We start from the raw sequence: 13730 nt of genomic DNA, 5'->3' as shown, positions 1-13730 counted from the left end.
GACGGGATAATCGTCTGAGACAAGGCCTGCCAGGAATCCCTGTACAGACGAAATACCATAGTAGATGAGTGGGCCCAATGAAGCGTCAAATGGTTGCCAATGGAGGCGCCTGCCCGCGCAGCTAGGGATCAGCTAAGGGGTAGTTCAAGCAGCAGGCGTGATGCGGAGCTCTGGTTGACGTATCGCTTGCCTTCTACATTGTAGTAGTCTTGCAATCAGGACTGGGATGCCAACATTACCTGTGGAGATGCGAGAAGATGGCATGGAACAAGGAGACGAGGTGTTGATGAAGGTGAGATACAAGACTTGCCAGCGGGAGCTAGGTAGACGGAAGGCCCGCCTGTCGGTGACTTCCGCCAGACATCCAACCAATCAACACGCGCCGGCAACGTGTGGAATGGTTGCCTGAAAAAGGTTCGCACGACGACGAAATTTCCTCTACCAGGCAGTCTGGAGAACGTGAAGATGCCAGAAAGCGTACGTGCTCGATAACACCAAGTTCCCAGGTATCCACAACCTTTCCGATCGACGAGTCCTTCGGATCCCCACAATTATCAGCCATAATCGCGCTATGGTTCGGCACGTACGGCAGTATACAGAATGCATATGACGCTTCGATGTGTACGTACAAGATCTTCCAGCATGTTTCTCGGCGCTCAAACTATTCCCTTTAGCACCGCGGTCTAAAGCACGACCTTGAAGCTACCACCTTGGGCTTTGAACTTATCATGCGTTGCATCCGCCATGTATCTCGCGGCACGAAGAGTATACGCCATATGCCCCACCACGATATCCTTGCAGCCCGCCACAAGCTGCAGGATGTCCCGTCTCATCTGATCCGTCTGTGCAACCTTGAGCAGTTTCTGCTCAGCAGCCAACAGGCCTTCCCACGATGTCTCGATCATCCTCACAACTCTGTCTACAGCCTCCTGAGCGGTGATTCCCTCCTGCCAGACCATGATAGGAATGGCAGAATCTACGTCTCCATCGACGACCTCTTTCTTCAGAGAAACCAGGTCGTTGTAGAGGTAAACACCAATGTACACTTCACGAAACATGGCTTTGGTGGCCTCGTGGTCATAGATACTCTGAGGAAGAGAGAGGCCGTAGGACCATTGTAGGACCATGAGCAGCGGCTTAACTCCTACTGTGGCAATTCGACGCTTTGTGTAGTCCTCATACGTGGAACATCCCTCTAGCCAAAGGCCTTGGGATAATCGAACGGCAGAGATAAAGCCACACACGGCGTCAGTGAATCGATCTCGCGATGCTGCGACAAGATTATGAGTCATTGTTTTGAAATTTGAGGCACCGAGAGAAGGTACCTTTGTCTGAACCGACTTGCATGGCCTTCCCAATCTCAACGAACGCACCAGAGTTATGCATGCGACCAGGAGCTGGGGGCTTGATACTGCGCTCTGGCTGCATGTGGTGCCTGATGAAGGCGATGCTGTCATCACAGTACGCTTCCGTCTTAACTCGATCGTTGGTCAAGGTGCCACAATCAATCTCATCATCCCAGAAAAAGAACTGGCAAAGTCATCAGTGAGACCACGAGACCGCCTTGTATCGTGACTTACAAATGCAATCAGCGAGCCGAGAATGAAGAGTTTTTCTCTTGAGACCCCTGGGAAGAAGTAGCCCGTACAAAGCGCATTGTCCACCTTGCGCTGCTTATTGCGCTGAGCTGGTGTGGGCACATATCTAACGGAATCAGCAAACTCACACCAGCCATTGCTTGACGACCAAGACCCACTCTGTGAACCAGTTCTCAAGGTTCTCACGAAGATCATTGGTGTCTGGGTGAACAACAATTTTCCAAGCACCATAGAGATAATCGAGGTTGGGGACAATGACTTTTTGGCCACAAAGTCGAGCCACAATCTCGTCTCGATAGTCAATCTGTTTCGGATACGTCTCGGTCTCTGGTAACAGTGGTGGCGGGCAACTGTTACCAAACACATACCGTGAAAGCTAGCCACATGGCATTAGCGATCTATTCGTATGGACAGAGGAAGCCGCTCACCTTGTTCCCGAAAGAACTTATAAGCCACTGAACTTGTGATAGAAACGTCTTTTGCGACATAGTGAAAGATATACTAATTCGGCGAATGCAACAGGCGTTATACCACCGATTTAGAGGCAGACGAAAGATGCCATACTTGTACAACACCTCTTCTTACGCTCGAAAACGCCCTGCCATTTTTGCCCCGTGGCTCATTTGCTGATCCGGAGCTCTAGAATTATGGCTTCCGCCCTTTCGTAGAGGGTTACCCTTACGATGCTCGCTCTCCAGGCCCCCAACTACCTTGGTTCGTATAAGAACCGATCACCAGGTCTCATAATTTGTGATAGTGCCGCATAATGCATGGGATCTCGCTAATCTGCCACGGAGCCCATTGTCGCTGTGGTAGGCAGGTGCAAGGATGTACCCATTGTATCGGTGTGACTGCCTTCACGCGGACTTGACTTTGGGCTTACGACGTCGTGAATGCGGCTTACTCCGTAAATACGGGTCGACAAGTTCGAGCTGGAGGGCTCACGTGTGCAGAGGTATAATCGGCGACTTCCTTGGCTCCTGTTCGTCGGTCGGTTGGTACATTGACTGTGATAGTCTAGCTTAGTCTAGCTTCAGGCCTTCTTACGACACACCATTCTCGCCATCTCGTCAGATTAAGGCAGCCTTTCTCGAAGCCCCCGCGTGGGGGCTCGGGACAGGAAATGTCATCGGTATACGGAGATCGGCAATTGTTAAATGTGATATTACTGTGTCCTCGACACTTGGCAGGTACGAATGACACTAGGATTTACAGGTGGAGAAAACGCATATTATATGAGACGTTCAATATCAATCCGTGTTGACTGAAAGAAGTGCCAAGATCAAGATCAAGGCAGAATGGCCAGCCTGTCAGACATACCGGTACGGTACCGGTAGGCCGCCGCCGTGCCGTCTACCTACCAGTATCCTGCCGACTATATCCCATCGGCACAGAAAATCTGAATTTTAGTGCCACATATGATGGAACACTGTGATATATAAAATATGCCCGACTGGGTTGTATTGATGATAGATGGATACAATTAACCTCATGGTTTTATTCCATGGAGTAAGTAATGGTACTGGCGTCCTAGAGGCTAGCAGTGACGCTTTCCCATAACGTTACCCGACCAATCAGCGCACACTAGCCTAATACCCCACCGCCACCAGTGCGAAATATTATTTTCTGGAAAATCCATCAAAGGACCAACGGCGACCACCACTAAACGCTCGAAAGCAAATTTGTTAGGAGTTTTAGTGGCCACGTTCCAAGTGAAAATTCAAGAGAACACCAGTGCAACGGGATCGCATGATTAATTGCGACGCATCACACTCACATCCATATACCCTATCCACAAACATGGCGACTCCTGGTGCTGGAAAGAAGCCCATCCACTCACTTATCCTGGATACGGGCCCATTGATCAAGAATACCGTCTCAATATCTACCATCATAAACGCCGCAGAAGAACTCTATACCACCCCAGCTATTCTCTCAGAAATTCGCGATGAAGCTACTCGATCACGTGTCCAAACGACACTTGTGCCGTTCCTCAAGATCCGCAACCCCAGTCCTGCAAGCTATGACGCCGTCATAGCATTCAGTAAGAAGACGGGTGACTACCCAGTGCTAAGTAGGCAGGACTTGGGAATCCTGGCGTTGGCGTACGAAGTGCACTGTGAGAGGAATGGTGGTGATTATGGACTGCGGGCTGTACCTAAGGGGCCGATCAAGAGAAGGGAGGGCGAAGAAGAGCCCGAGGAAGAAAAAGAACCAAAAGAGAAGAAGAAGAGGAATAGGAGGAATAAGGTCGCTGGGAAGGAGGAGGAAGAAGCGGCTGAGGTACCGGCGGAAGACGAGGGTTGGGAGCAGCCAAAGGGTAAGCGCGCTACGAAGGCTAGGGCGGCAAAGCCTGTGAAGTTCAAGTATGAAGCTGCGCAAAATTCGAAGACGCAAGAGGTCCAGGATCAGCAGTCTATCAGTGATGGTACTGCTGCCGAGGCGACTGGAAAGCAGGATGGCGTTGCCATCGTCCCGGAGACCCTCAAGGAGCAGAACACAGTTGAACAACCAGACGTACAGGCCAACATGGAGAATACAGTCAATGCTAACTCAGAGACGGTTATCCTATCGGAGAATATCACGAACGAGCCACAATCAACAGACGCTCCTGCAGACAATCTGGCCGAGCAATTGGAGGCTACCACCATTTCTGAGCCCACAGTCAAAGAAGCACAGCCCGCTGCCACAGAACAACACTCAGAAGAACCATTCTCAGAACCTGATTATGAAGAAGTCTACGACGCCACAGACTCCGACTCCGAAGCTGAACCAGAGCACATCGCCACGGCGGAAGAAATCGCCGCTCACAACACAGCAAACCCGCTCCCCGTCGCACCTAGAGCGACCTCCTCCATCACCACCCAACAACCCACTCCACCCCACAGTGACCACGCCTCGGATGACTCCGACGGCGACTGGATAACGCCCTCGAACCTTCCGGTCCACCAAGTCAAGGACTCAATCCTCGCATCCTCCCTCCGCACAACCCCCACCCCCCAAACTGACGTGGCAACCATGACCATCGACTTTGCCATGCAAAACGTGCTCCTACAGATGAACCTGCACCTCCTCTCCACCAACCTCCAACGCATCAAAACGATAAAGACCAAAGTCCTCCGCTGCCACGCCTGCTTCTTCATCTGCCACGACACCGCCAAAACCTTTTGCCCCCGCTGCGGTCAACCCTCTCTGACCCGCGTCTCCTGCAGCACCAATGCAAACGGCGCTTTCACCATCCACCTCAGTCGCAACTACCAGTACAACAAGCGTGGCGATCGCTTCAGCGTGCCGAAACCCATTGCGGGTACGGCGAATGGCAAGTGGAAGCATGGCCAGGGCGGGGGCAAGGGTGGGTGGGGTAGAGAGCTGATTTTCGCAGAGGATCAGAAGGAGTTCGAGAAGAAGATGGTGGAGGAGAAGAGGAGGCGGGTGAGGGATGGGATGGATGGGGATTTCTTGCCGGGCTTGTTGACGGGGGAGAGGAGTGCGGGGGGAAGTGGGAGGGTTAGGGTGGGGGGCGGGAAGAATGTTAATGCTAGGAAGAGATAGATAGGCTGGGCGTTGCAGTAGGTTGTCAGAGTAGACGAAATGGGGAAGGATGAGTATATATTTCCTATGCATTAGATGGGCGTTTCGGCTGGCTAACGGGTTGGTCTTGGTAAAAGTTTCTATGAGGAAGGAAGAGGGAGATTGAATTCCGGGTATCATGAATGAAAACGCTTTACATGCTAAGGATCAAATCAAATCATGCTCGATCTCCTTTTCCCATGCCCCAAACTACTACATTGCCATCACCACCTGCACTACACCATTCTCTTCTCGTCTGGCAAAATGCCACTGCACTCACAACCTCCTTTTTCCCCTTGGCCTGAGGCGTCTGGCCCGCATATGCACTTCCCACCTCGCGCATATCACCATGCTTGAAACGATGCAAACATGTTCCACCAAGGACATCCCACACCACCACCATGCCATCGTCACTCCCACTAACGACCACGCTGTCATTCAAGCCCAAAGTACTCCTCACCCTTAAATCCTTGTTTACAAACGCCCGATCCTCGTACCGCTTCAAGCACTCGCCACTGGTGCGATCCATGAGCCGCAAGCTCGAGTCCAGACTACTCACCAGCACCTCGGTCCCCTTCTTGCTCAGACTGAGGGATGTACACGGTGGCCCTATGACATCGACTTGGCACCTGCCCATGCGCACATCGTAGCACCGCACCCTCCCATCCACACTTGTCGCCACAATCTCCGGCCCCTGCACGGCAACATCGGTGACGGCGTCCTTGGCATCGGCCAGCGTCATAATCGGCTTGAAGCTATTACTACTCTTGACATCCCACACCTTGACGGAGCCGTCAAAACTCCCCGTCACGACCACGCCGTCGTCCTCGCCGCCCCATACCCCGCGATTCACGCGCCCGGCGTGACCGGTCCAGCGGCGAATCGTGTGTGCGGTTTGCACGTCCCAGAGGAAGACGGTCTTGTCGCCGCCCGTAGAGACGAATTTGTCGTTTGCGGTGTTGACGGCGAGGCTGAGGACTTCGTAGCCGTGGGCGGTGTATTTTGTGACGAGGCCTGGGGTTGGGGTTTGGGAGGGGGATGTCGGGGGTGCTTTTTGCGGGTTGAAGAGGCGGATTGTGCGGTCGGAGGAGCCGGTGAGGATGTAGGTTTGCGAGCCCGAGGAGTAGGCGACGGCGTGGACGGGGCCGTTGTGGCCGGTTAGACGGGCGATGGGGGTTGAGGGGAAGGCGGACATGGTGTTTGGCGGTTGGAAAGTTTGGGTTTGAGGCGCCGTGGGTGTTGGGGTGAGGGTGAAGGTGATTGTCGCAATTCGGTGAGAGGGTGATTGTAGCAATCAGGTGAGAGAAGGAGGTTAAGTCATTATGGAGTAGGTTTTGGGAATGCGATGGATGCTTATAAAGAGATGAAGCGGAGGAGATTTATTCGTGAGCTGCCTTTTTGAAGCATTCACTTCAACGGATCAATTGTTATTACCATCCTTATAGTTGCTGTACGTTGGAGGGATGAATGCATACAGAATCTGAGATGGGCTCGTACCTGCCAAGACAAGGCGGGGCTACTCTAGAGCTCATAGGTAGCTGGTAGCTTAGCGTCATGTGCGGACCCGTCGTCGACTCGATGGACACTTTCTTGATCTTTTGCGACTCACCAACACCACCAACAACAACAACACAATCCACAACGTTCTAGATTCACTTATAACTCATATCGGCTACTCTACTTTTCGCAACAATCAGCAGAATATATCGCGCCTGATTTGATATCATACCACAATGGCTCTCCGTCACATCGACACGGCGCCCCAGGCAGAGGACTTCACCCCGCTGCAAGAGCATCAACAGCAGACACCAACCACCTTCTTCGGCGCAAACCCTGTCTTATACACACACTACGATGGACTTACCCTTTCTGCGCCTCCCTCACAGCTAGAGCAAAATGTCGCCTTCTCCAAGTTCGACAGTGAGACCGACGGCGAAAACGCGCTGATCAAAAACGTCGCCATCTGGGTGAGCTCACAGTACGTTTACGATCTGAACGTACAAACAAAACGTTATACTGAGATCTGATTTCAGGAACCTCATCTTCTTCCAAACTTCTCCCACACCGACCGGCGTCTCTGTGCCCTACCCCAGCATCGCCCTCCATGCAACCATGAAATATAAATCCACCACCGAAGCCCTCTACATGAGCCTCTCCCTCAACGACACCGAAAATGTAAACGAAGAAGACGACATGGAAGTCCTCGAACTCACCGTCCTCCCGCCCTCATACGACTCAAACCCAGAGACTGCATGCATCAAAGACATATTTACCGCAATGAACACGTGCGCAGATCTACACCCTGATCCCCATGGCAACGACGAGGACGACGAGGATATCGATATCCTCGACGAATCCGCACCTGGCGCATCGGGATGGATCACCGCGGACAACATGGATGACTATGTAGACGAAAATGGCAACTTTCGAAGCACAGTCCTGGGCGGTCAAGAGCTGGGTCCTGGGGCCGGAACTATACGCCAGCGGGAAGATGGCGACGAGGATACCAATGGAACTAATGGCGTTGAGGGTCATGAAGAAAAGTACCACCGTACGAGCTAGTTGCTTATGCAAATACGGATACGAAAGAGCGGAGGTTTGGACCCATGGAAACTTTGGCTAGATTCAAATAGAGCCCCGCAGGAGCTTGAATGCCAGCCCAGGCCTATTCAGCACCTACCATTGCCGCAATTCTACGTCTGTTGGAAAGGAACTCAGCATGTATGTATGATTTCACCATGTCTTTCCGACGTGGCTATCTCCCAGGAAAATTATTGACCCAGCCTAGGCGAGACAAAGGCCCACCTAGAGCCGTCTACCACGAGATATTCCGCCTCCCTACATATCTGAATTACATCCAAGCTTCACTCCCCACACCATTCTTACCATCATCACACCATGTGACATCTCCCCACTCATCTCTCATGTCGCAGTCATGTCTTGTACAATTCACGCTCGTCCCCCATTCACCCCAACCACTGCGTCCCACCACTCCATGGAGTCTTGGACATACCACTCCATCTCACTCCCCTCACCTCCCGCATCTTGCACCAAACCACTGCTTTCTGTATTTTTTTATACTGCATACCCCATACCCCGCATTTTCCCCCGCCCCATGGGTTGTTGACGTTGTTTGCTTGTAGGGACAGATTGCGCTCTCACCAGACGTGTGTATGTGCTGTGTCAGGTTGGGGTTTGTTCATGTGGGGGTTGGGCTTGGGGCAGGAGGGTTTTGGATGCTGGATCTTGTACTTACCATGTGGGTGGTAACGAAACTGGGGGGTGGGGGTGGGGTAAAACGGGGCATAATGATGGTTGATTGTGCTGTATGGGCGTGTGGTTTGACTGTGATTGCTAAGATGGGGACTGGAGTTTCATTGTACGCACCAACCCACACATTCTATTACTTCAACAGTGGAATCGCAGCATGTATGAGAATGTCAATCAAGCTAGTGGAATACAGTTGGATCACCATTGCAAAAAGCAAGTTGATTAGTCTGACTATCAAATGAATGTGGCTAGAAAACTCGTGATGGCGTATCCATATATATAGAGAACTATATATACGTATATATGTATAATCGAAAACGACAGACCAAGGGTCAATCCAAAATAAAACCCCCCCTGAACCTCAACACTTCCTTGTATCCCCATAAGCAATTTAATCCCTACTAACCACATCCTCTCCCCTCCTACGATCATTTCTCTTGAATAACATGTCTAACCGCGCCGACCAACCCAGCCCTCGCCTCCGCATCCTCGCGAGAAATAACACGATGAGCACCGCTCCAGATGCCAAAGCGACGTTTAATCGCCTTCCAGCTCTCAATCGCCGCTATGTAAATCACCACTGCACCAAACGAGACACCCCACTCCCATGTGATACCCCCGTGCTTGAACACCTTCTCGTTGATGACGGGGAGATAGACAATAGGGAACATGATGCAGAGACCCGCGATGACAGCGAAGAAGAGAAAGCGGTTGCGCCAGAGAGTGGGGAAGATGGAACATCCGGGGGGAGCCTTGGTCGGGGTATTGGGATACATGTTGAATAGGGAGCGAGAGAAGTGTTTGACTTCCCAAGCGGTGAAGAGGAGTAACAAGGTAATAGTTGCATACGTGGTAGCTCTTGCGCGAAATACGACGTCGCACGTCTCGTTCCAGCCCTCGTTGCAGCCGGAGCCGAGGTCGCCGCCGCCGGGGCCGACGTAGGCAACGATGGAGAAGGAGAAGAGACAGAGGGCGCCCATGAAGAAGCCGTAGATGAATTTGTCCGTGATGAGCTCGGTCGTGAAGACGCCCTTTTTCACGTCGTGTGGGGGCCGGTACATGCTGTCTTCCTGGGACTCCTCGAGGCCGAGGCCGATGGCGAGGAAGGACGAGGTGATGAGGTTGACCCAGAGGATTTCAATGGGAGAGAGGGGGAAGACGGAGTGGTCGTCGCGGTCCTTGAAGGAGAGACCGATGAGGAGGAGGATGACTTGGGCGATGTTGGAGATGAGGAGATGCATGAGGAACTGGAGGTTGGGTGCGTTGTCAGTGTATTGTTTGACAGATGGGATGAGGGCATGTAGAACGTACCTTTTGGATGTTGTCGAAGAGGCGACGACCTTCCTCGACTGCTTTCACAATCGAGGCAAAGTTGTCGTCAGTAAGAACCATCTCAGCTGCATCTTTGGCCACATCGGATCCAGTACCCATGGCCATGCCGACATTGGCCTGCTTCAGAGCAGGTGAGTCGTTGACACCATCACCAGTCATGACGCAGAAGCGACCTCGGCGATGAAGCGCTTGCACCATCTTGACCTTGGTGGTAGGACTGCATCGAGCAATAACAAGAGGAAGAGTCTCCATGGCGTCAATCTGATCTTCAGTCATGGCATCAAAGTCACGAGCGATCATGACGGCAGAGGCAGGCGTACGTTCATCGATAATGGCGACATCCAAGGCAATAGCTCTCGCTGTGCCAGGATGGTCACCAGTAAGCATGTGGACCGTGATACCGGCGATTTTACATTCGCGAACGGCATCCTTGGTTTCCAGACGAGGAGGGTCGTAAATGGCGACGAGTCCGATGTAGTTGAGGTTGACCTCGACCTCCTCTCGCTTGCTGATGTCGGTACCGGCGGCGAGGGACTTGTGAGCGATGCAGAGAACACGAAGACCTTCGTTGGCCATGCTCTCTGCTTGCTCGAGGATGGTGTTTCTCTCGGATTCGGTGACGTTGAGGACAGGAAGCATGAATTCAGTGGCTCCCTTGGTGTACACGTCCATGCTGCCGGTTTGGTTGTCCTTGTAGACGACAGTCATCTTCTTGACAGTCGAGTCGAAGGAGAACTCGGTGGCGAGGTGGATGGGGAGCGTGTTCAGTAGTTCTTCCTTGCCCATGTTAAATCGGGAGGCCATGACATGTAGAGCGATTTCAGTGGGTTCACCGTGTGCCTTCCATGCTGCGGTCATGAGTCCTTCCATGATGGCCGTAGGTGGGCGAGACAACGACTCAATGGTGGAGGAATCGGTGTCGCGGTCATTCTCTTTGTGATCCATGCCAGACTTCTCGTTGTTGGCGTAGTTGCCACCGATATCATGGGCGGGAAGAACCTTGGAGTTGTTGCACAGTGCGATGGTGCGGAGGAAGCGGGAAGCAGCACCATTTGGCTTGTGCTGGTTCAAGTCCAGACGTTCACCGTTGAGTGTGACTATCCCAGTCAAGGGGTTGTAGGGGTCGGTAATGCCATCGATGTTGATGGTACCGGCGCCTGGAATGAGTGCCTTCTTCGTGACCATGCGACCTTGGGTGAGAGTACCAGTCTTGTCGGAGCAGATGTTTGTCACACCACCCACAGCCTCGATGGCTGACTGGACCCTAGTAATGACGTTCGCCTTGGCCATTGCCTTTCCCCCCACTGCAATGGTAATGGTGAGCACTGCGATGAGCGATTCCGGAATGACCGCCACAGCGACACAGATACCATAGATGAGGACCTCGCCACCAATCACCCACTCACTGGCAGAGAACACAATGATGGCAAGAAGGATAGCGAGAGCGAAGAGGAGGAGAGCGAATTTGCTCAAGGTGATTTGCAGTGGTGTTCCAACAAGACCAAGGATAGTCCTGACGGCACCGCCGATCCTCTGAGCCACTCGCACAAAGAAGTTGCTGGATTGAGCCTTGCTGTCCTTGTTCTGACGAAGCATGGCAGCAATCTTTCCAACTTCAGTGTTCATAGCGGTGGCGACTACAATACCACGGCATCGACCAGAAGTCATCTCACTGCCAGAGAACGCGAGATTGGTCTGGTCACCAGTGGACATGTCAGGATCGTCGAAAATCTTCAACGGAGTCTTTTCGACGGGAGCAGATTCACCAGTCAGGAAGGCCTCGTTGGTGAAGGCGTTGACGCCGTCGATGAGACGGATATCAGCCGGGACGATGCTACCAACGGACAGCTGAACAATATCACCAGGTACAAGGTCAATCGCCTTGACCTTGATGTCCATTGTGCCATTGCGAGTAACAGTAGCCTCGGGGGCAGTGAGCTTCTTGAGAGACTCAATAGTCTTCTCAGCTCGGTAGTCTTGGTAGAAGCCGACCACGATGTTGAGGCAGATGACAGCAGTGATGACACCGCCTTCGATGTAATCGTCTATGCCAAAGCTTATGGCCATGACAATGATGAGGACAAAGGTAAGACTGTTGGACACTTGTCTTAACAGAATTTTCCACATGGATAGCCCTTCAGCTCCTTTAACCTTGTTAGGCCCATAGAGCCGAAGGCGAGATTCCGCTTCAGCATGACTGAGTCCATGGCTAGAGAGAGGGGGGGGGAGTGAGTTAGCCGAGTACAAAAAGGGGAGGCACACTGAGGTTCCTACTCGATGTCCACGCGCAGTTCCTCTGCAACTTCTTTGAAGGAGAGTGTGTGCGGAGCGTGGAGGGTTGGTGGCGTGTCGCCATCGCCTGGGGTGGGCTGGAGTTGCCTCTTGTTTGGATTTATACGTGGCTCATTTAAACCACATATAGGAGGCTCTTCAGCTTGAGGAGAAGATTCCTCAACGGCAGGCAGGACGGTTTCACCCATTCAATAATATGTAAGAACACTTGGAGTGTTTTGGTTGTAGAAGCAGAATAGAGGCGCACGCGGGGGGAGCCTTATAGTCGATTCACCGTACCCCGGTTTGGCGGGGTCAGGCACGCTAACATGCGACGTGGGTCCCTCCAAGCATGAAGTGGCTTGGGCTTGCTTATCACTCACGCCTCCTTGTTCGCTCCGCTGAAGACGACATGTGTGCCCAGATGTGTGTCCATGAAGCTTTCTTTCCACAACGGTTCTCAGTTCTTCCCACCGTCTGACCCTGTACGGGGATATTGGTATATGGAGGCATAGGGCAGCAGAGCCTCATTGCGGTGAGGCTCAGCCGATCGTGTGGCTCCCATCCGAGTGCTCATGACCAGAACGATAAGAATCTTGGCTGACGGTACCAAGACAACATCTTGCCGTTTCCCGGATCGTTTGATCGATATATGGTTGCACACAGGCTTGGTGCCGAGATGGCTCGGCTGTCTGGCATTGGCCACACCAGCGCCATGTCAGTAGGGCGCCATGTGCGCGAAGTGTGAAGTCGATGCTGTCTGCCCTCTAGATAGAGAAGGTTGATACGCTGGTCTTACGCTAAGCATGCACATCAGGACTCTGCCAAGTTCATGAGGCGCTGTCACTGGTTCACTGCGTCTGCGTGAGCAAGAATGATGGCTCAAACTGGCATGATGATTGCTGTCTCGACGCAACAACGTCGGCAAGTCACAATGCAATAGCGCCAATGAACGCTCAACCTTACCCTAGAGTACAATGTCTACTACACGTGTTGGTCTTGGAGCGGAGACAGGCAGCACTTGAAGCAGACATGCCTTTGCGGGGTTATGATGATCCGGGGGAATGTGACTGCTGCGGACATAGAACTACCGCCGGTGGCCGGTGTACGCGATGCATGCCATGATATTCTGCGGCGGGGTCATGCACCGAGGCCTACCTCCAAGCAAAATCCAAGGAGGTTGCCAATACTACGCAAGCAAAGGCGAAGAAGGAAGAGAATTTTCTCCGATGTCGTTGAATTTGAGTCTGATAATCGATGCGGGTAGGGAAGAGCCGCAAGACGTGGAGAGGTGGCCCAGGCGTCGCCATGTGAGCTGGGGGCGTGAATGCCGGTAGTGGCATGGTCGTCAACTGGACACCTGTCACCCTCCCCGACTGACAAGCCTTGCCGGTCCTCCTACCGTACCCTAAGTACCATGACAGCTGCCTCTCCTCTGACCACACCTACTAGAGTAGGCTAGGCATTACATACCTCAACCGCCAACCAGCGGAAACAGCCTTCCGTTGTGCTCAGGGATTCTCCAGGTGGGAAGAATTGGGTGGACACTCGGCTCGGAAGAAACGGCACCATGTTTGTACAACTTCCTGATCGTCAGACAAGGACAGGCGTGGCAGAGAATGCATGATGCCCCTCTTCACAACGAGGCACAGAAACAAAGAGCTTTTCCATTTGCGACACCTAAGGTGT

The 13730-nt window shown here is 52.6% G+C and overlaps 5 protein-coding genes across 5 annotated transcripts; 2 read left to right on the top strand and 3 right to left on the bottom strand.

Annotated features, from left to right (window-relative positions):
* Positions 1-683: 683 nt before the first annotated feature.
* IAQ61_003345 (uncharacterized protein) lies at positions 684-2788 on the bottom strand (the record flags this gene model as incomplete). The annotated part of the gene is made up of 5 exons (XM_003844952.2): positions 2027-2788; positions 1757-1974; positions 1581-1704; positions 1326-1530; positions 684-1270 (listed from the first exon to the last, which is right to left on the bottom strand). Exons 1-5 carry the CDS (start codon positions 2084-2086, stop codon positions 684-686), a joined length of 1194 nt encoding a protein of 397 aa, XP_003845000.2. The 5' UTR covers positions 2087-2788.
* A 559-nt stretch (positions 2789-3347) lies between these two features.
* Positions 3348-5150, top strand: IAQ61_003344 (uncharacterized protein; the record flags this gene model as incomplete). Its single annotated transcript, XM_003844951.2, has 1 exon — positions 3348-5150. The coding sequence occupies one exon, from the start codon at positions 3348-3350 to the stop codon at positions 5148-5150; it is 1803 nt and encodes a 600-aa protein (XP_003844999.2).
* A 196-nt stretch (positions 5151-5346) lies between these two features.
* Positions 5347-6363, bottom strand: IAQ61_003343 (uncharacterized protein; the record flags this gene model as incomplete). The annotated part of the gene is made up of 1 exon (XM_003844950.1): positions 5347-6363. The coding sequence occupies one exon, from the start codon at positions 6361-6363 to the stop codon at positions 5347-5349; it is 1017 nt and encodes a 338-aa protein (XP_003844998.1).
* A 416-nt stretch (positions 6364-6779) lies between these two features.
* On the top strand, positions 6780-8444 carry IAQ61_003342 (uncharacterized protein). Its single transcript, XM_003844949.2, has 3 exons — positions 6780-7146; positions 7202-7889; positions 7957-8444. The coding sequence occupies exons 1-2, from the start codon at positions 6902-6904 to the stop codon at positions 7728-7730; spliced, it is 774 nt and encodes a 257-aa protein (XP_003844997.2). The 5' UTR covers positions 6780-6901; the 3' UTR covers positions 7731-7889; positions 7957-8444.
* A 42-nt stretch (positions 8445-8486) lies between these two features.
* Positions 8487-12962, bottom strand: IAQ61_003341 (uncharacterized protein). The gene is made up of 3 exons (XM_003844948.2): positions 12045-12962; positions 9750-11979; positions 8487-9685 (listed from the first exon to the last, which is right to left on the bottom strand). The coding sequence occupies exons 1-3, from the start codon at positions 12248-12250 to the stop codon at positions 8867-8869; spliced, it is 3255 nt and encodes a 1084-aa protein (XP_003844996.1). The 5' UTR covers positions 12251-12962; the 3' UTR covers positions 8487-8866.
* Between the last annotated feature and the right edge of the window lie 768 nt (positions 12963-13730).

This window comes from Plenodomus lingam (assembly GCF_022343315.1).
Source record: "Plenodomus lingam strain CAN1 chromosome Unknown contig_17, whole genome shotgun sequence".
Classification (NCBI taxonomy): domain Eukaryota; kingdom Fungi; phylum Ascomycota; class Dothideomycetes; order Pleosporales; family Leptosphaeriaceae; genus Plenodomus; species Plenodomus lingam.
Note: the sequence above shows the minus strand (reverse complement) of the source record. Positions and strands in the feature narration are given on the sequence as shown.